At 48.8% G+C, this 21,514-nt stretch overlaps 1 protein-coding gene across 1 annotated transcript in view; it reads left to right on the top strand.

The window, feature by feature from the left end:
- The window catches only part of HMCN2 (hemicentin 2), a 761,275-nt gene that overhangs the window by 189,975 nt on the left and 549,786 nt on the right, over window positions 1-21,514 (top strand). Inside the window, exons 10-13 of the mRNA XM_078646218.1 lie at window positions 15,482-15,603; window positions 17,692-17,964; window positions 18,487-18,628; window positions 18,715-18,839. Coding sequence (XP_078502344.1) covers window positions 15,482-15,603; window positions 17,692-17,964; window positions 18,487-18,628; window positions 18,715-18,839 — 662 coding nt within the window. The remainder of the gene's footprint in view (window positions 1-15,481; window positions 15,604-17,691; window positions 17,965-18,486; window positions 18,629-18,714; window positions 18,840-21,514) is intronic.

Raw genomic sequence — 21,514 nt, 5'->3', positions numbered from 1 at the left:
GAAGGGCTTTCTGTAATCAGGGGTACCCAGGACAGGGGCTGAGCTGTTGCAAACGTTGCTAACCACTTCCTCTACCACTCCTGCGTCTATCAGTGACTGGATAATCATTACCAATGCCTTCTCGCCCTCTGGCGATATCCGATATTGTGGGAGTTTTGGGAGTGTTGCGTCTGGTCGGACAGTAATGTGCACTGGGTCAATTAACATACGCCCTACGTCCGAATCCGCTTTGGCCCACAGATACGGAGGTAGAGTGTCAAGCAGGGACGCGTCAACGTCGGTGATGGAAAACATGTGCCGGGGGGAACAATGTCTAAGCAGAACGGGGTTGTCGTAAAGAAACACTCGAACTCCATCTTGAGAACACCTAATCGTCGCTCGGAAGTGTTTCAGTAAGTCAAGTCCCATAATGGCGTCAGGGCTATTGGAGGAAAGCAAGAACGTGGTGTCGGTGGTGTTGTTTTCTACGTCAAAGAGAATCGGGGCAGACAAAGGGTTGGTGGAGGGCGTTCCATCGAAACCTGTCGATGTTATGAGTGAGCCAGACAAGGGTGCCCTTGGAATCAGTCGTTTAGATAACGCACTACGTGTTGCGCCAGTGTCTACCAGAAATGGAGACTTGGTACCCAGGACCTTAGCAGTGACATAAGGGCCCTGCTGGTCAACATAGAGCTCGACTGGATCCCTCCCTCGCCCTTGGCTGTCCTATGCAAAGGTGTGAGTGTCGTCATAGTCAGATTGTTGATATTGGTTCTGTCTGGGTCGATCGAACGTATTTGGTCTGCTTGATCTGTCGTTCGTTGCGTCATTTGGGGGCCCTCGTGGTGGTCCCTTAGGTCTCGGTCCGTTTGCTACATCCCGGGGGTCTCTGTTTCTGATCATTTCCAGAAGAACTGGGCACTGGGATTTCCAATGGCCAGTCCCTTTGCAGAAAGCGCACTGGTCTTCTCTAAGGTCTGTGCGTCCACTGTAGGGAGTCAGAGTGCGGTCCTGGGGAAATGTAGTCTTAGGGACGTTTGTCTGGTAGTTTCCCCGGTATTGGTCTCGTCCTATAGTCACCCCTTGCAGTTTGGCAATCATCACCCTCTCTTTTAAGTCTTTCTTCTTTCTCTCTGTCGCCCTATCGTTTTCATTTTTCTGATGCTCATAATATTGGGCCATTTGGAGAATCGCTGTAGGTTTGGAGGCCGCCCAACTACTCTCGCTGGCCTGCAGTTTCTGGGAGATTTCCAATGATAGGCCCTTAACATAATTCTGGACAAACAGATGGTGTCCGGTTGCAGTGGTCATGTCCTGGCCGCTGTAATCGGAGAACACCGTTTCAAACCGGGAGAAGTACTCCGATACGTCCTCCTGGGGTTTTTGGCGACAGGCTGTTACTATCGACCAGTCCACTTTCTTTTCTGGGATTTGGGTTTTTAATTTCTCTACGATTTTATCTGGGAGGTCTAGAATGGATTTCAACGGCTTTTGTCCTGGTCCCCGTTGTTTGTCCAGTTCATCGAGTTGTGACCAGGTATGTCCGAACAGCTCAAGGTGGTCGACTTTCCGGATTTGCTTCCACACATCAGCTGGTAGGCATAACCCGAAGAACAAGTCGATGTCAGCCAGGGTCATGATAGTTGAACCCAGGGCTGTCCCCAATTCAGTATAGAAGGCAGTGGGGTTTTTACGTAGGTCGGGTAGAGATTTCCGGAATGTCAGTATCTCTTGCCGGTCCCATGGCTGGTAGACCCAGTTGTATACTACCCTTCCCTTCGCATCTTGGTTGTTTGCATCATCGTGAGTCCCTGTACCCCGAGGAGGAACCCAGTAAGGGGCAGCCTCACGTATCGGCATCATGGTGTTAGATTGCTCGGTTGGTGGTTCGGTCACTACGGGGGCTGCGGATTTAGCTCCCGGCTTTCGTTCAGTGAGGTGGCGGAAAACCTCAAGCGTACGCGTAAGGAGGTCCGACACATCACACTCGCCCTCATCCCCGATATCGACCTTCCGGTACAGAGTCCTTAGGCTCTCGGGACCTTTTTCTCGATATCGGTCCTCGTATGCATTCAAGACATGATAACACAGTCGTACGGTAAAATGTCGTCTGTGACTCCCTGTATACGAGCTGAACATATCTGTGATGTACTCTTCATCATCCTTCCTTTCTACCAGTGTCCTTGCTATTTTGTCGATCCCCGCTCGCTCATCTTTGTCTAGCCTGTTTGTTCTTGCAGGGCCAGCCCCTCGAGTCTCATGGTCGTCTAACGTCGTTGTTGATGTGGGTTTTAATACAAGGGGTTCGGCCGGCACAGAGGCCATTGGGGCCGACGCTGTGGCGGTACCTTTGTTTGTACCTGGGGGTGGCGCGTGCTGCGCCAAGGGTTGAGAAGGGGCATATGGAGGGGGCATGTAGATGATAGGAGGACCTAACAGCAGGTCCTCATTGGCTTGTCGTTTCGAGGGTAAATCAGGGTAGAGCATGGAGGGGGTTCTAACCGGACACTGGCTTGGCGTTTCCCTTTCTAGTTTCTGTTTAGCTTTCTCTCTTTCCTCTATCTCCTTTTTTAGTTTCTGAGCAGCTAGGTGGGCTGCTTTTTGCAGCTCTTTTTCCAACCTACTCTCAGTTTTCTTTTTACGCTGTTCAGTTTCTTTTCGCCACATGCCGAAGCTATCAAGCATAGTAGGTGTTGTCTTGTTTTTACCCAGGGCAGTTTCTAGCGTTTTTATTTTATCATCATCGAAGGATCCTATCAGGGGCCATTGACTTTCTTGACCCTGTTTTGTATATTTATGCCATAGTTTACTATAGGCAATAGCGGTCAATCCATGCATCATGAACATGTCCTTATTAGGGGTGCCTTCCAGTGGGGCTGGATGGTCCATCTCTAATAAGCGGTCCGGGCTAAACAGGCTACTAATCAGTGGGGAGAAGACAGACATGACGGCTCGTAACGAGGGACTAAAAAGTCAGCACTGCCTATCTTATCACTAGGTGCAAAGACTGGACAGAATATTTCTATTCTACGTTGTTTGCAGGCAGTGAATACCTCATGGATCAAAAAACCAAAGACCAATAAATAACAATGGGGAGAATGAGCAGGTCCGCAAAGATTTGCGTTACCTACCCTTTTCACTGTCTGCAAAAAGGGCGGTCTCTTCCCTGTTTGCAGACAGGGAATCTCCAGGAAACAATAGTTTGCGAACAACAGTTCAATTTCAAGTGATTATTGGGCGGGGGAAAAAATAAGCACGGCTGCTGCCCTACCTATCCTCCACTGTTTGAAAAGAGAGAGCCCGTTGTTTCTCCGTTTGCAGACAGTGAATCCCTCATAGATCAAGATAACAAAAGACCGATAAATAACAATGGGGAGAATGAGTAGGTCCGCAAAGATTTGCGTTACCTACCTTTTTCACTATCTGCAAAAAGGGTGGTCTCTTCCCTGTTTGCAGACAGGGAATCTCCAGGAAACAATAGTTTGTGAACAACAGTTCAGTTTCAGGTGATTATTGAGTGGGGGAGAAAATAAGCCGTTTGCAGACAGTGAATCTCCAAATAAACAAAAAAGAGCAATACTAGTATTTTTTAACAAACAGGCAATCAAACAAATTTCGCGACTTGTCGTGGTTACACGACCTTACCCGGACCGCATGGACAGTTTCCTGTCTTCCGAATCCAGCGCCCGATCGTCCTCTCTTCTCCGTTATCCTCGCGGCACTCCTGATGGTTCCCAGTCAGGACCGTAGATCACTCGAGAGAGGTCTGTTCGGACCCAGTGAAGTTCGGATGATCGGCTGTCAGACGAGGGTCTATCGGACAGACGCGTTCCCGATCGTTGCAGTCGTTCACTTTGTCGTCAGGACCTCTCCCACTGGATCCATGGGTCGCTGATGGGCCCCACGCTTGGGACGCCAATTGTGGAAATCTAACTGGGGGGCACTACCAACCAGAATATAAGATCCGTAATTATTGCCCGGCGGTGTCGCCTCTTGAACCCACAAAGAAGTTAAACTATTGAAGAGGCAGGCGCTGGAGACTGGAAGGCAGGAAACAAGGTTTTTATTCGCTCCGGAGGAGAACACAACGAAAACGGACAGAAGGTATCGTTCTGAGGTGCTCTAACTGCATCCCTGAGGCCTGGCCTCTTATACACACGTTTATCTGTTTATTGCATGTAACACATTCTCGTTGATACTTTGAAGTACGGAAAGACATCCTCAGAATCCCCCCTTTCCCAGCCCGTTCTCACGCAAGGTTACAGTGGAAGTCGTGGGATGGGGGGGGGCTTTGATCATCTCGGGGGTCCTTAGAGGAGGAAAGCTTTCTATTGTACGGGGAGGGGCAAGGGATTGGTATCGGCAGAGCTGGGTGTCGGCCTGGGAACGGGGAAGACAAACGGGCACACGGGGAAATGGGGTTTGCATCAAAGGGCCGGGGATCATAAATGGGAAGAAGGGAGGTGTCGCGCTGGGAACAGGACGAGGGTATGGGGCAGAGCAGCGCTGAAGAGGGGTTTTATGATCCGCGGCAGGTGCAGGCAGGGGGGTTGTCAGTATGCGGGGGATGCCGGCGAAGTTAGGAATGGGAGAGAGGCGCGCTGGCTCTCGGCGGGAGCAGGGAAGCCATGGTGTTCAAAAATGGCGGCTGTTTTACGCGCACAAAAAGGTTAAGGAGAGCAAGAGGGCGCCGATAATGTTGACGGTTTCAGCCTAACTTTCAACAAGCTCAATAAATAAGAGTCAAAATTCGAGGTAGTAGGAGTTTTGCAGGTTTAATACAGCATAAGGACAGGAACAGGACAACCTGCATAGGAATAGGATGGCAGGGCCCAGCAGCTGCTGGGGCTGGATCTGGGATGAGCGCGCTAACATTTAATAACCATACACGATCATATATACTAAAACAGTTGCATTACAATACATACGATAGGCGGAGCAGTGGGTGTGGTCAATAGCAGTCGCGAAAGATAAGGGTGAAGGTAGGTGTAACAAGAGGCGTGAACATAGACATGTGATGTAAACGTAACAGAATATGTCATGAATGGGGTGGAAACCATGGAGGGGGCTACCTGAGGAGCCGGGACCTCTAACCTGATGGTGCGCGCAAACTGGCAATGACGTATTACTAGGAGAAGCTGGGGGCTTCGAACTCTGTGCTAGGAGCAGAGACTGAAGTCTGGAGAGTCAGGGCGACATATACCTAAGCAGTATCTAGTATCTGATGTTTAGAGAACATGTTGATATGAACTAAGAGTCAGGAGGGGAGAGGCTAACGGACTCTAAGACTGGAGCATGCATTATTCTACATGTAGTGCGTGATGAAGAATATTAAATGACCATTAAATGCAGTATTTCTCTTACATGGAGACGTAAAGGCTAGACAATGACGGAAACTATTGATGCGATTCAGTAGCTTAGGAATGCAGAGAAGGAGTACTGAACTGATAACTGGAATCATAACATACTCTTGGCAGACTCGTAGGCAGAGCCAGGCTGAACCGGGCACTGTGAGGCAGGAAGTAAGTGAAGGGTCAGGAATACAGGTGGGGGCTGTATCGCTCCTCAGCGAGGCTTCAGGAGACAGGAGACAGGAGCTGAATCTAGTGTCCAGGCCCTTCTGAGGCCTAGAAACGGGGACTTTACAATGGAATAACGTGCACACTGAGAAACGTGGCAACGTAACTTCACATGGGCCTGATATTCGTAGTATTCAGGAGAACTGGAAACTGGCATACTAGAGGTGGACACAACTGTAATTGCGTCATTAATCGAACATAGGGAATGCATATGCATATTTAATCATGCACACATAACATATGATGGAGGACGCGTAGGGACACAGAACATGGCAAAATTTACTTTTCCACAACAACACAGGGAACCTTATGGTCCCTACCAGGGGTGATGGGACCCTTCCCTTGCAGTCTTTGCAGAATTTGTAAATTTATAATATCTGAGTTAGACGAAAGTAATCTTAGCAACAAGGATTACATACAAATTGTAATAGTGATTCTGTAATCTTTACAATCACATGCCCCTTTAATTTACAATACATTTGGATTACACACTGCAAAAATAAGACTGAGAGTTTTGCAATAATATCAAAACAGGAAGGTTAACCATGAAATGTTTAATGCATGACTAGCAAAGGAAGCACCCACAATATATGTTACATTGGACAATCATTGAAATGGTCTCAGAATCCAAAGAAAAATAAAATTTATACGCTTAAACAGGGGCGCATGCTTCTACTTCTACTTGGCACACATTAAAATAGGACTCAAGAATAATATTGCATGGGGTCAACTCTGAACCCAGACCTCGCTTACCCTAGCCACAACCTGTTCTGGGTTAACGTCTCCCGTTAGATTGGTTCAGATGCTCCGTCCATCACCACCCCCTTTTGTACCGCTTTTGGCCGCCATAAGTGTGGCAGGGTATGCTCAGACGTGAGTCCCTTGCTCACTTTGCCACTGGATTCAAGCAAGCCGGGCTGAAGACGGCTGGAATGCCAGAAACCGGTTCTCGGAAGCTTGTTTCCGGTCCAGGGAAGGCATGGCTTGGCAGTTCGGGCTGGACTGTTCCCATGAGGCACAGGGTCAGACTGATTTGCATATAGCCATGTCTGAACTGGGGTGGCAGAGTGGGCTAAAGAACGGTGATGGATCAAACCCAGATCTTTTGACTGGGTGTGAGTGTTTGATTGGTTCAGATGCTCCGTCCATCACCACCCCCTTTTGTACCGCTTTGGCCGCCATAAGTGTGGCAGGGTATGCTCAGACGTGAGTCCCTTGCTCACTTTGCCACTGGATTCAAGCAAGCCGGGCTGAAGATGGCTGGAATGCCAGAAACCGGTTCTCGGAAGCTTGTTTCCGGTCCAGGTAAGGCATGGCTTGGCAGTTCCGGCTGGACTGTTCCCATGAGGCACAGGGTCAGACTGATTTGCATATAGCCATGTCTGAACTGGGGTGGCAGAGTGGGCTAAAGAACGGTGATGGATTAAACCCAGATCTTTTGACTGGGTGTGAGTGTTTGATTGGTTCAGATGCTCCGTCCATCACCACCCCCTTTTGTACCGCTTTGGTTTCCTCACAGGCAGCAGCGGGTCTTCCGCATTGGTGGAGGAGAGTCGCACCAGAGCCAGCAGCTACAAAATGAAGCAATATTTAATTATAGTTTTATTTTTCAGATGCTGGCTAAGACAGCAGTGTGTGCAGGGAGGGGCCGGGCCATGGGGGTGGGAGGGGGGAGTGTTGTGCACTACTGAGTGTACATGCCAGTTTGGAGAGTACTTAGAGGTGGTTTTGGACCAAAGATTTTTCAGTGGTAGTGGCATACATCCAATATCACATGGTTCATTCATATTTCCATTTAGACTACTAGTCCATAAAGTTGAACTTATGCCAGTAGTGTTAGAAGAGTATAGGCTAGGCTGGGTCATTCGTACCAGGCAGGCACAAGGATTCACAATAAATGTGGAAAAATAATCAGCAAACCCATCTTTGGCGAAAGACCCTCTGGTGCCAACATGAACACTCGGAAAGTGATAGTTTCCCCAGGGAGGAGGATTCTAGCACTACAAGAACTAAACCTCCTTTTTCGCGAATCAACACCGTCCTCCCTTTCAGGCTGAAGAGGTTACGGATGACGGCCTCAGTCATTCCACTCACAAGATCACATATGCAACCGTGCAGGAGTGGGTGGCCAATGAATGGTCACAGTAAAAGGCCATTGGAATGATATAATGGTTGTTGCACATCAAGTGCAAAAGGAATTAAGAACTATCACACACCCCAGATAAGGTACATAGATGGGGGAACCTAAAAATACCTAAATAGTACTAGAACTGTCGCCAGACACCTCAGATGTTATGTTATGTTATATTGCGGCTTTTATAGCGCACGGCTACTCAAAAGAGTGTCCCGGCGCTTTATTAACATCCTGAAAAGCAAACATAACAGTCAAAGAGAAAAGAAAAAAAGGGAGGGGAAAATTTAAAATCTAAGAAGCAAACAGCCAAGTTTTTAAGCCCTTCCTAAAAGATAGCAAGTTAGAATTGCTTCGTAACGCGAAGGGCAGAGAGTTCCAAAGCTGAGGAGCCCGGAGCATAAAAGAGCGACCTCCCAGTCGGGCCCTCCTCACACGGGGAACAATGGCAAGGAGCTGCGATTCTGATCTCAGAGATCGCGACGGACAGTATTGCTTAAACCTCTTCTGCAGGTATTTGGCCCCGGTGGAATAGAAGGCTTTATGCGCAAGGGTCAAGGTTTTAAAAGCAATCCGCTGTCGGATAGGCAGCCAATGGAGTGCATGTAGTAGGCCAGAAACAGGCGCTCGCCTATGCAGACCCACAATAGCGCGAGCCGCTGCATTTTGGACCACCTGCATCCGTTGCAGGAGGTATTCGGGCAGGCCAAGATATAAGATGTTAGCATAGTCCAGTCTTGAACCAATCAGGGCCTGCACCGTAATCCTCCTGTGATCCTCAGAAAGCAGCGGGAAAAACTTCCGCAACATGCGGAGAAGTCCAAAGCATGTGCCTGTAAGGGTAAGGATCTGAGATCTGAGGGTAAGGCCGTTGTCAATTTTGACCCCCAGATTCCTCGCTACTTGCGAAGACTGGCTCGGAGGAGACATGCCCGTCGGCCACCACATCTGCCAGTCCGGGTCGGATTGACAACCGAAGAAGAGTACCTCCGATTTAGCTGAGTTGCACTTGAGGCTGTTCAGTTGGAGCCATTTAAAAACAGCCCCAAGGCATTTGCGAATACTCTCTCTGTCGAAATCCTCCCCTTTCCGGCAGGTGAAAAGCAGCTGGGTGTCATCCGCATAGGATACGATCTGGGCTCCTTAAGACTCAGCCAGGGCCGCCAAAGGGGTCATAAAGATGTTAAACAGAGTCGGGCTCAATACAGAGCCCTGTGGGACTCCGACTCCCAGTGGCGGCATCTCGGCAGAAGTCGAGGAAACCCAGACCGACTGTCGGCGACCAGCTAAAAACGATGTAAACCAGCTGAACACCGTCCCCCTCAGACCGATCTCATGGAGTCTGGTGAGCAAGCCCTCATGGGGGACGGTGTCAAAGGCCGCCGACAGATCAAGCATGATCAACATAGCTCTCCCACCCAGACCAAGCATCTCCTTGATGGCCTCAGACACCTCCAACAATGCCGTCTCCGTACTCAGGTTAGGGCGAAAGCCCGACTGAGTGGAATGAAGCAGGTCATTGGATTCCAAAAAATTGGAAAGCACGCTGTGAACATGCTTCTCCAGGGTCTTGGCCAAAGCCGGAAGAAGAGAGATCGGCCTATAATTGGCCAAGACCTCAGGATCCAAACCAGGCTTCTTGATCAAAGGGATGACCATGGCCTGCTTCCATGCCAAAGGGACCTCACCTAGACTGAGAGAACAGTTCAGGAGAGGGTTAACCAACGGGTTTACTACCTCCGCCATCCTCGCCAAAAATTTGGCCGGACATGGATCGAGCGGTGACCCAGATTTCAGATTGGCCAACAAAGCCAAAGATGAGGCCATAGGTAAAGGCGGGAAGTCTGACAGGACAGGTCCCGAGGGGATCGATGGAACAGGGTCAACCTCGGGGCCCGACAGGACAGCCGGCTGCCGCAATGGAAACGACTCCTGTATCACCTTAATCTTCGTGGTGAAGAAGCAAGCCAAATCCGAGGCCCACGTTTGGGTGGAAACAGACTGGGCCACATTCGACCGCGGGGCGATGTATTCCCTAACGATCGTAAAGATCTCTTTGCCGGAGTTCGAAGCATCCTCGATCCTCCTAGCGAAATAGTTTTTCTTCTCGACCAGAATCGCTCGGTGGTAGGCTTTGACCATAGTCCTATATTTGATCTTGGCTTCGGGATTATAGTGGACTCGCCAAGACCTTTCAGCCACCTTACACTGTCTGCGAGAAGCAAGCAGCGCACCCGTAAACCACGGGGCAGAGACCCGCTTAGGTAATAGTCGAGGAGGTCTAACCGGGGCCAGGTCATTTAGCCTCTCCTCAAGCCAGGCCTGCAAGGATTCCAGGTCACTATCCAGATCTCCCGTCAAAGGACACGGATGTTCACATAGTGCTTTGGACAGCAATTCAGGAGTTACCTGGTGCAGCGCCCTAGTCCCTGAACCAAGCTGCCTAGGGCCATTGCGCCGGGGTCTCTCATTAGCCGGTATATAAAACTGTACCAGGCGATGGTCGGTCCACAGCACCGGCAAAAGTGCCGTCACCTCTATGGGGGAGGAGGAAAAGACCTGGTCCAAGGTATGACCTTTGTCGTGAGTAGGTCCAAAGAGAAAAGGGGCTAAGCCCAAGGAAGTCGTAATATCTACTAATTTAATCACGTCTGAGTCCTGGGCATCATCCATGTGAAAATTAAAGTCACCGGCCAGGATGCAATGGTCAGCTCTCATAGCCAGCGAAGACATAGCAGACTGAAGTTCATCAAAGAACGAGCCTGCTGGACCCGGGGGTCTATAGACTAACAAACCTTTCACTGACTGATGCGGCGCCAAAGTTAAAGAAAAAGCAAGGGACTCAGAGCCTTTGATAGCCTCAGTGGGAATGATAGAACACGTAACAGAATTGTTCACCACGATGGCTACTCCACCCCCCCTTCCTACCTGTCTATCCTGTCTGTGGATGCTGTAATCTGACGGGATAGCCGAGACAATATCCGGGTTAGAGGAAGCTCTCAGCCAGGTCTCTGTGAGCATCAAACAAATCGTTTTTTCCAGAGTAAGGAGATCAAAGAGCTCCTGAACATGGCTGCGCACTGATCTGGTATTCAATAGCATACACAGATGCTTCACCGAAACCACCTCCCGATAGGGAGGTGGCCGTGGGCCTGCGTCTTTTGACCAGCCACAGCCAGGGCATTTGCTCTTACCCCGATGACGCCCAGGGAAAACCTTAAAACAACCACATGAGACCATATTCAGCGACCGAAGTTGCGCAGAGGTGTAACTAACCATAGTTATTATGATAGAACCCCGTCGCCCCTAGTCCTTATCAACCGCCGCCCCGACCGCCTCCGGGACGCTGACGGGCGCAGACGGGCAGGACTCTGGCGCGACTCAGGCGCAGAGAGGGCGCTTCCGCTGCGCGTCACCGCTGCGCGTCGAAAGCGGAGCTTTAAATAGGCATGCCCCCGTGTCCCTGAGCGGTAGAACGCTCAAAGATGGCGCCCGCAGAACGAGTCCCTCACAAAAATGGCACTCCCTGCTCCCTGCCTCCCAGTAAACCGGACCCGCTAAAATAGCGGTGGGTAAACGATTACCGTGCAGGTGAGTGGCCAAGAACCCTGTACTAAAATCAGGGGAAATGTAAAACAAACAGAAATGAAATATAAAATGGGGCTTTTAAAATATCAATTACGCGCTAAATACGCTCCAGCAACACACACACCAAGCAGCGCGATGCTGCTACAATCCTTATCTTTGGTTTTCAGGTAACAGAAAGAACAGGTACCGGCTCCGCCTTAAATAGGCATGCCCCCGTGTCCCTGAGCGGTAGAACGCTCAAAGATGGCGCCCGCAGAACGAGTCCCTCACAAAAATGGCGCTCCCTGCTCCCTGCCTCCCAGTAAACCGGACCCGCTAAAATAGCGGTGGGTAAACGATTACCGTGCAGGTGAGTGGCCAAGAACCCTGTACTAAAATCAGGGGAAATGTAAAACAAACAGAAATGAAATATAAAACGGGGCTTTTAAAATATCAATGACGCGCTAAATACGCTCCAGCAACACACACACCAAGCAGCGCGATGCTGCTACAATCCTTATCTTTGGTTTTCAGGTAACAGCTACAGATACATTTTTATTTTATTGCTTTGGTCCAGGAGTAATGGCACCTCCTGAGGACCACTGTAAAAAGAACACTGTGCCACTGGATTCAAGCTATCCTGGCTGAAGAGGGGTGAAACCCCGAAACCGGTCCTAGGATGCTTGTTTCCGGTCCAAGGAGGACCTGGCGTAGCAGTTAGGGCTGGACTGTTCCCATGAGGCACAGGGTAAAGACTGATTTGCATATGGCCAGGTCTAAACTGGGGTGGCATGGTGAGCCAAAGAATGATGGATTTAACCCAGATCTCTTGAATGGGGGTGAATGTTATAATTAGTTCTGCATGCCGTCCATCAATTGTGTGTCGTTTGCTTTCTCGCCCTAAGTGCGCCGGGTATGCCCAGACGAGGGTCCTCGGCTCACTGTTCCACTGGATTCAAGCAAGCCTGGCTGCTGAGGGGTGAAACCCTGAAACCGGTCCTAGGATGCTTGTTTCCGGTCCAGGGATGACCTGGCCTGGCAGTTCGGGCTGGACTGTTCCCATGAGGCAAAGGGCCAAGACTAATTTGCATACGGTTGGGTCCAAACTGGGGAGGCATGGTGAGCAAAAGAATGATTGCTTTAACCCAGATCTCCTGACTGCGAGTGAATGTTTTAATTTGTTCCGCATTCCGTCCATCAATTGTGTGTCTTTTACTTCCGTTGGACCAGTCATACAGTGTCAATGCTACCTGAAAACCTCACCCTAAACACTTTTTCAATGATCAATCTTTAACGTTAAGGTTGCACATGAGCACTGACAACATGAACACTTTAAGTTACCAAGCTTCGGGTATATCAGGAACTGATACTGGAAGAAACCATACACACCCTACATGGGGCTGTCTTTCCACTCCATTGTTGTGTCCCAGACAAGCTTACGGTCTTTCAAGCGTTTGGGTAAATAGCAGGGAAGGTCCCAAAGTCCTAATAGCCTAATTAATTTACTACTATTTAACCAGCGGCGGCTGCCATAACCAAAGGGTGGTGAGGCGGGTGGGGTCGCGTGGGAGGCCTCGAGTGGAGAGGTGGAGGGAATTACAATATTAAAAAAATAAATATGACTTACCTTTTCCTGCTGCAGCCGGCTGTCTCCAGCACTGCGTCGTGGTCGCCGCCTCTCCACTTCTTGGGTCCAGCAGACCCTGGGATCCAGACTTTCATCCAATCCCGTGCTGCAGAGCAGCACGGGGATTGGTCTGAGCAGGCAGGAAAGACACCCTGCTCAGACCAGGGAGGCTGTAGGGTTTCTCCAGCCAGCTGCTCAGTGTAACTGGGCTGGAGAAAACCTAAGTGCGCCTGTGTGTTTTGGTCGGCCTGAGACGGCCTGCCAAAACACAAATGCGCACTTAGGGAGTGAAGTGTACGTAGCACTTCTCCTCCCCCGATCCCATGCCTAAGCCCCGCCCCTCCCAACACCACTGGCTAAGAGCCAGCAAATGTAAAATAAAATTATGCAAGAGCATCGTTTTATTTTACATTTGCTGGCTCTGAGCCAGGCAGTGGGGCGACGCTCCTCCGCCATTGCGGAGAAGCCGCCACTGTATTTAACTTCCGGTCTGGTGTATTTCATGCTTATGAGTCTGCTCAGATGGCATGGATGTGGTATAATCATTTTGCAGATGTCAACTAAAAACTTGGTGCTGTGTGGTCTACAAGTGCTGAGTGCTGTTGTATGAGGTTCTTGTGGTGAGAGTGGTTGCTGCATAGGCTGTTTGGGCTAGGGTTCTGATTGGCTACTAGATCCAGAGTTTCCTATTTGAGATGGGGATTAGGGCTTTGGCTTTGATTGACTGTTAAAGATAGGGCTGTGATTGGTTAATTGGGGCAGGCTTCCCATTGGCTATATGGTTTAGGGTTCTGACTGGTTAGGGCTAGGGTTCCATTGGCCAATAGGGCAATTTTAAGCAAGGGGCTCAGGGCGTCTCAGCCTGTGCACCGATGCTCAGGGTACAGAGGACCTCAGCAGTTGCCTGCTTGGGCTGGGCAGAGAGGACAAGGGCTGTTGCCTGTTTGGGTCGGGCCTAGGGCCAGAGATGCTGCCCAATGTTCACTTTCGAGCTATCACCTGGAGCCCTCCACATCTGCTAACATCCAAACACAATATCAGCAAAGGCATTCTACTCATGCACCCTAAACAAACCTCATACACATTTCAATGTGTATTGAACCACTGCAAAACCCCACAAACCACACCCCCACACAATTCAATCCCCAACTACAACACAATGGCATCTGCATTCTCACACAAAACACATCTCTGTCCTATACTACTAACACATCACCAACACAAAGCCACAGTATATATAACTTCAATGCATCCAGACACACACCCCCTGTTCAAACACAATACCAGCTCTGTCCTCTACTACTTACGCCTAACAGACACCCTTTTATCATGACAAAACCTATACTCAGCCTTCCATCCATTTAACACCCGCCTCCTCTTCTTACCAATTACACACAACCATACAATCCTTACACGCCACTCCACCACACACATATTACCTATTGCAGTGACCAACTCTAACACAAACACTCATAACTCTTGTCCATCCCCTCTTGCACACCACATACTCTTCTACAAAATACATCACCACCCCTCTACATCACCACCCCACTACATCACCACCCCACTACTATACAAATACCACTCACCAGCAGTCCTGCACGTACAAATCGTTCACAGAAAGCCACTACATCAATATCTGCTCTCACTACTCCACAAAAACAAAACACACAAATCTCAATATATTATATTCTTTACACATATTTTCCCTTACTATGTAATCATGTATCTATAAATGTATTATTTCAGTCCTATTGAACAAGAAAAAAGATACTCTCTCGAAAGCTTTGCTCTGTCCTACCATCACCCTTCACCTCTATCAATTTATCCTCTAGTTTCACTCTCTCTAATCCCAAACTCTTTCTACTACCATGATCTCCAAAATAACCCTTTCTAGACTCATCCCTCCTCCTGGCTCACCCCAAACATCAGTTTACTATTATAATCTCCCAAACAACCCCACTAAATTCTCTCTCATGTTATCTCTCATTTGACTCATCTCAAACCTCTTTTATCTACTCTGATTCTCTTCCTCCCTAATCCCTTTCTACAGGCTCTTCCCTCCTCCATCTCTCCTTTACTCGTCCCAGACCTCAATTTACTACTCTGATCTCCCAATGAACACGTCTGGGTTTCTTCCCTCTTCTATCCCTCCATTACACTATTCAATCCAATGAACAGACTCACTTTTCCTCCGCTCAAATTAACTTGTACCACCCAATACTAATACTATACTCATATTTCCTCATACTAATCCACCACTAATCCTTTTGGGTTCCAGAGTAGTGTGCTACTCACAGAAAAGCGCTTTGACGCCTCGTCAGGGGTAGTATGCACTATATAACAACAATTACAATTACTTCGGTTCTGGGGTTGGGCTTTAGGTCTTAGGTGTTACACCAGTTCTGGAGTGGGGCATTAGGCCTAAGGTATTATGTCAGTTCTAGAGTAAGACAGTCGGTCTTATGAGTTTAGTTAGTTCTAGAGTGGGTCATTCGATCTGAGGTGGTCCTTCAGTTCCGCAGCGGGACTCTGGGTTCTAAATATTACGTAGGATTTGTAAATATTTTCTTTTCTTTCATTTATTTTCTATTATAGAGAATCAGGGAACTTCACCTGGGAAATCACATCTGTCTCTGGAAAGCATGAAGGCCTTTATGAATGTGTTGCATTCAGCAGAGCAGGGGCTGGCCATGGCCGCGCCTACCTGTCAGTAACAGGTGAGTTTAACCCATCATGATGTCAGTCCTGGGCACTGACATCTGCAGGTAGAGGTGGATATTTGAAGGCAAATGGATGTTTTTAGGTATCTGCATTTTTAAGCTTGGCCGCCAGCCTCACTGTAGATATGAGACATCTTACCAATAACTGTGGAGCCAACTTCCTGTGCAGTGAAACTTGGATCTATCTAAGCCGGTACTACCTGTCAGTGACAGTGGAATCCAGTCATGCCGGCACTACCTGTGAGTTGTTTGCAAAAAAGGGGACCCCTATATATTGAATAGACTTGCTATACATAGGGAAACAAACTAGTTTAAGAAAAAAAATTCTATAGCTAAGTCAGTCCAACAATTGGACAAAAACACATAAACTGGGTGACATCAAAGTTCTAAATAATTATATCCCACATAGATATAACTAGTGACACAGAAATGGTAGTAAAAAAATAATTCCATTTTATTTATTATTTTTAGTATAGTAAAAAAGGTTAATTTGTTTTATATACTTGAGTGGTCAATGACATGATTTTAACTTCAATTATATAAATGTACAAATTTCATATCAAGACAGGGTGTGATACAAATATTCATATATATATATATCAAAAATTCATTAAAAACAATCAGACACAGTAGACAAGTATTGATAGAGGCAAGGCGGTAGAATAAAAACAGTTTTTATTCTACCGCCTTGCCTCTATCAATACTTGTCTTCTGTGTCTGAAGATGAAATCATGTCATTGACCAATCAAGTATATCAAAAATTGTTGGACTGACTTGGCTATAGACTTTTTCTTAAACTACCTGTGAGTGACAGGTGAATCTAGTCATGCGGGCACCGACCTGTCAGTGACAGCTGAGCCTAGCCATGCCGGCACTGACCTGTCAGTGACAGGTAAATCTAGTCATGCGGGTACCGACCTGTCAGTGACAGGTGAACCTAGCCATGCTGGCACTGACCTGTCAGTGACAGGTGAACCTAGCCATTCCGGCACTGTCCTCTCGGTGAGATGTGAATCTCGTCATGCCGGCACCGACTTGTCAGTGACAGGTGAGTCTAGCCATTCCAGCAGTACCTGTTAATGAAAGGTGAATCTGTTCACACCCCCACCGCTCAGTGACAGGTGAGTCTAGCCATTCCAGCAGTACCTGTTAATGAAAGGTGAATCTGTTCACACCCCCACCGCTCAGTGACAGGTGAGTCTAGCCATTCCAGCAGTACCTGTTAATGAAAGGTGAATCTGTTCACAACCCCACCGCTCAGTGACAGGTGAGTCTAGCCATTGCAGCACTACCTGTTAATGAAAGGTGAATCAGTTCACACACACACCTCTCACTGACAGGTGAGTCTAGCCATTATGGCACTTACCTCTCAGTGACAAGTGAATCCAGCCATTCCTGCACTACCTGTTAATGAAAGGTGAGTCTGTTCACACCCACACCTCTCAGAGACAGGTGAGTCTAGCCATTATGGCACTTACCTCTCAGTGACAGGTGAGTCTAGTCATGCCAGGTGCCTGGTGAACCATTGGCACCATTGGTTTTTGGCTAACCTACACCTAACTTGTGCTGAAAGTTGTGTCTGGCTATGTTCACACATAGGTGTAAGAGGCAGGTGAGTTTAGACATGCCTGTACCTCGTGCTCGATGAAAGGTACAACTTAAACCGCACACACCTGACTGCTAGTGACAGTGTAGCCATACCTGCACATGTGTTTCAAAAGAGGAGTCTAGTTAGGTTCACACCTACCTTGGAGTGACAGTCAAGGCCCCCACACACCCAGATATCCCTGTTAGTGGTTGTTCAGTTGAAGTTCTCTTTCTGCCATTGAGCACTGTTTTTGAAGAGAGAGGAGGGGGTGAGGAAGAAAGAGCAAGTGTGAGATTAGAGATCAAGGCAGCAACCAAAGAGGGAGGGGACTGATGGACTATACCAACTATTCAATGAGGAAGGGGGCAAGTGAAGAGGCAAGAACACTGTAGACAACATTAAGTCAGGAACTGAAGAAGCCTTGCTAATCTGACCTGTAGGGAAGAGGAGCTGGGTTGGTGCGAGAAGCATCTCAGAACCTCTGATCTTCTTCACAGAGCCTCCTCCGAGTATCGCCCCGCTCAAGAACATCACTGCATCACCAGGTGAGCGGATCGTCCTCTCTTGCCACATTCTGGGTGATGTCCGCTACAACCTCACCTGGCTCAGGAATGGGAGGTCCATTGACACCACCTCACAGCGAGTGAAGACCATGCAGAACCTGTCACTGGAGATCCAGGATGTCCAAGTGGGGGACGCCGGCGAGTACCAGTGTGTGGCGAGCAACCTGCATGGCACAGCAAGAGGCCACATCTGGGTCTTTATCCAAGGTGAGAGGGAGCCAAGGGTTCACCTGTGGATCCATCAGAGGGTTGCGGGAGGGAAGCATGATTGCTGATGCCCTTTGTGTCTCAGTAGGAGCACAGTATCCCATATTTGGATAACTATTTACATCTATGCATCTTAGTTGGTGAGATGTGAAGCTTGAAAACAAACACAAGTGCTGAACCTGAGGCCTTTCCTTGGGGTCCTGCAGCATCTAGTGTTTACTAGCCTGGGAGTGTAAAGAATTTACTTGCAATTACTCTGAAGATGAAGTTTGAAACTTCCTCCTTGGCCAAGTGTGGTGAAGTTTTTTCAACTTCCGTCCAACTTTACCCAAAGTGAAATCATTTACCTTAGTCAATAAGGGCCCTGGGTAGTTCCCTTTGCAGTGAGCACAGACTATATTTGACTACTTCCAACTTAAATGAAGATTTCAGCTGTGAGTACATATCAAAGAGAAGCCACTTCTCTATTGGTGTTAGGTCCAAAACATGTTCACAGATCTTTTTTGTTTGTCCACGTCTTAGAAGCCCCGCGGGCCGTTGTTGATGCCAGCCCTCGCCGCTTGCCCCAGGGCGAGGAAGTTCGAGTCCACTGTGAGGCTTCGGGACATCCTGTGCCTGAAATCTCCTGGAGACGAGGAGACGTTGTTCTGAATGAAGACAAGAGGTACCAGTGGTGCAGCTGGGTCTCTGGGAGGTGTGCGACAGTCAGCATGAGCAGTGTGTGCTTAGTAACGTTGAGTGTTGTTTTAGGTACCGCATTGATGATGGAACCCTGATCATTCAGGACGCAAGAGCAGCGGATGCCGGGGACTACAGCTGCCATGCTGTCAATGAGTTTGGCGAGGATGTGCAGTCAGTGACACTGATTTACACAGGTAACCTGACCCCCTAGGATTGTGGACCCTGGGCGGGATGAGGAATTTTCACCAATGAGGTTGGCAGTGGGATGGGCTTGCAGAAAGGTGCCGTAGGGCACTAACTTGTACTCACTCCAATGGGTGATTCTGTCTCTCACCCCCTCACCAGTGCCACATACAGAAGAATTAGAGGGCCAGTAGTGGCAACGGCAATGCCATAAGAAAGAAACTAGAGACACTGAGCTCCACCACTCTGACTCATCACTTCTGCTAGGCACTGAGGTCCTCAAGGCATAAAATCTCAGAAGAAGCTTTCTCTAACAAGTTTAGACCACCTACCTTTGCCAAGCCCAAGGATATAAATATTAAACCTAAGGATCTCCATCAGGCTATAGGGACAGCATTAGACATTCTGGCTCCACTCAAGGTAAGCAGCCCAAATCTCAAAGAAGTACAAAAGGGGGTGGTGATGGACAGAGCATCTGAACCAATCAAACACTCACACCCAGTCAAAAGATCTGGGTTTGATCCATCACCGTTCTTTAGCCCACTCTGCCACCCCAGTTCAGACATGCTCAGACGTGAGTCCCAGGCTCTCCACACCACTGGAGTCAAGCTATCCAGGCTGATGAAGGCTGATAGCCAGAAACCGGTCCTTGGATGCTTGATTCCGGTCTGGGAAAGACATGGCTTGGTAGTTCGGACTGGACTGTTCCCATGAGGCACAGGGTCAGAGCTGATTTGCATATAGCCAGTGTCTAACCCAGGGTGGTGTGGAGTGCACAAAAACGATGCATTTAGGCCCAGATCCTTGCACTGGGGTGAATGTATGACATTGTTCTACATTCTGTCCATCAACTGTGTTTTTTGCAATTTTCACCCCTAGTGTGCTGGGTATGCTCAGACGTGAGTCCCAGGCGCTTTACACCACTGGAGTCAAGCTATCCAGGCTGATGAAGGCTGATAGCCAGAAACCGGTCCTTGGATGCTTGATTCCGGTCTGGGAAAGACATGGCTTGGTAGTTCGGACTGGACTGTTCCCATGAGGCACAGGGTCAGAGCTGATTTGCATTTAGCCAGTGTCTAACCCAGGGTGGTGTGGAGTGCACAAAAACGATGGATTTAGGCCCAGATCCTTGTACTGGGGTGAATGTATGACATTGTTCTACATTCTGTCCATCAACTGTGTTTTTTGCAATTTTCACCCCGAGTGGGCTGGGTATGCTCAGATGTGAGTCCCAGGCTCTCCACACCACTGGAGTCAAACTATCCAGGCTGATGAAGGCTGATAGCCAGAAACCGGTCCTTGGATGCTTGATTCCGGTCTGGGAAAGACATGGCTTGGTAGTTCGGACTGGACTGTTCCCATGAGGCACAGGGTCAGAGCTGATTTGCATATAGCCAGTGTCTAACCCAGGGTGGTGTGGAGTGCACAAAAACGATGGATTTAGGCCCAGATCCTTGTACTGGGGTGAATGTATGACATTGTTCTACATTCTGTCCATCAACTGTGTTTTTTGCAATTTTCACCCCGAGTGGGCTGGGTATGCTCAGACGTGAGTCCCAGGCTCTCCACACCACTGGAGTCAAGCTATCCAGGCTGATGAAGGCTGATAGCCAGAAACCGGTCCTTGGATGCTTGATTCCGGTCTGGTAAAGACATGGCTTGGTAGTTCGGACTGGACTGTTCCCATGAGGCACAGGGTCAGAGCTGATTTGCATATAGCCAGTGTCTAACCCAGGGTGGTGTGGAGTGCAAAAAAACGATGGATTTAGGCCCAGATCCTTGTACTGGGGTGAATGTATGACATTGTTCTACATTCTGTCCATCAACTGTGTTTTTTGCAATTTTCACCCCGAGTGGGCTGGGTATGCTCAGACGTGAGTCCCAGGCTCTCCACACCACTGGAGTCAAGCTATCCAGGCTGATGAAGGCTGATAGCCAGAAACCGGTCCTTGGATGCTTGATTCCGGTCTGGGAAAGACATGGCTTGGTAGTTCGGACTGGACTGTTCCCATGAGGCACAGGGTCAGAGCTGATTTGCATATAGCCAGTGTCTAACCCAGGGTGGTGTGGAGTGCACAAAAACGATGGATTTAGGCCCAGATCCTTGTACTGGGGTGAATGTATGACATTGTTCTACATTCTGTCCATCAACTGTGTTTTTTGCAATTTTCACCCCGAGTGGGCTGGGTATGCTCAGACGTGAGTCCCAGGCTCTCCACACCACTGGAGTCAAGCTATCCAGGCTGATGAAGGCTGATAGCCAGAAACCGGTCCTTGGATGCTTGATTCCGGTCTGGGAAAGACATGGCTTGGTAGTTCGGACTGGACTGTTCCCATGAGGCACAGGGTCAGAGCTGATTTGCATATAGCCAGTGTCTAACCCAGGGTGGTGTGGAGTGCAAAAAAACGATGGATTTAGGCCCAGATCCTTGTACTGGGGTGAATGTATGACATTGTTCTACATTCTGTCCATCAACTGTGTTTTTTGCAATTTTCACCCCGAGTGGGCTGGGTATGCTCAGACGTGAGTCCCAGGCTCTCCACACCACTGGAGTCAAGCTATCCAGGCTGATGAAGGCTGATAGCCAGAAACCGGTCCTTGGATGCTTGATTCCGGTCGGGGAAAGACATGGCTTGGTAGTTCGGACTGGACTGTTCCCATGAGGCACAGGGTCAGAGCTGATTT

This window comes from Lissotriton helveticus, chromosome 5_1 (genome assembly GCF_964261635.1).
Source record: "Lissotriton helveticus chromosome 5_1, aLisHel1.1, whole genome shotgun sequence".
NCBI lineage: Eukaryota > Metazoa > Chordata > Amphibia > Caudata > Salamandridae > Lissotriton > Lissotriton helveticus.
This window is presented reverse-complemented; position numbering and strand designations above follow the sequence as displayed.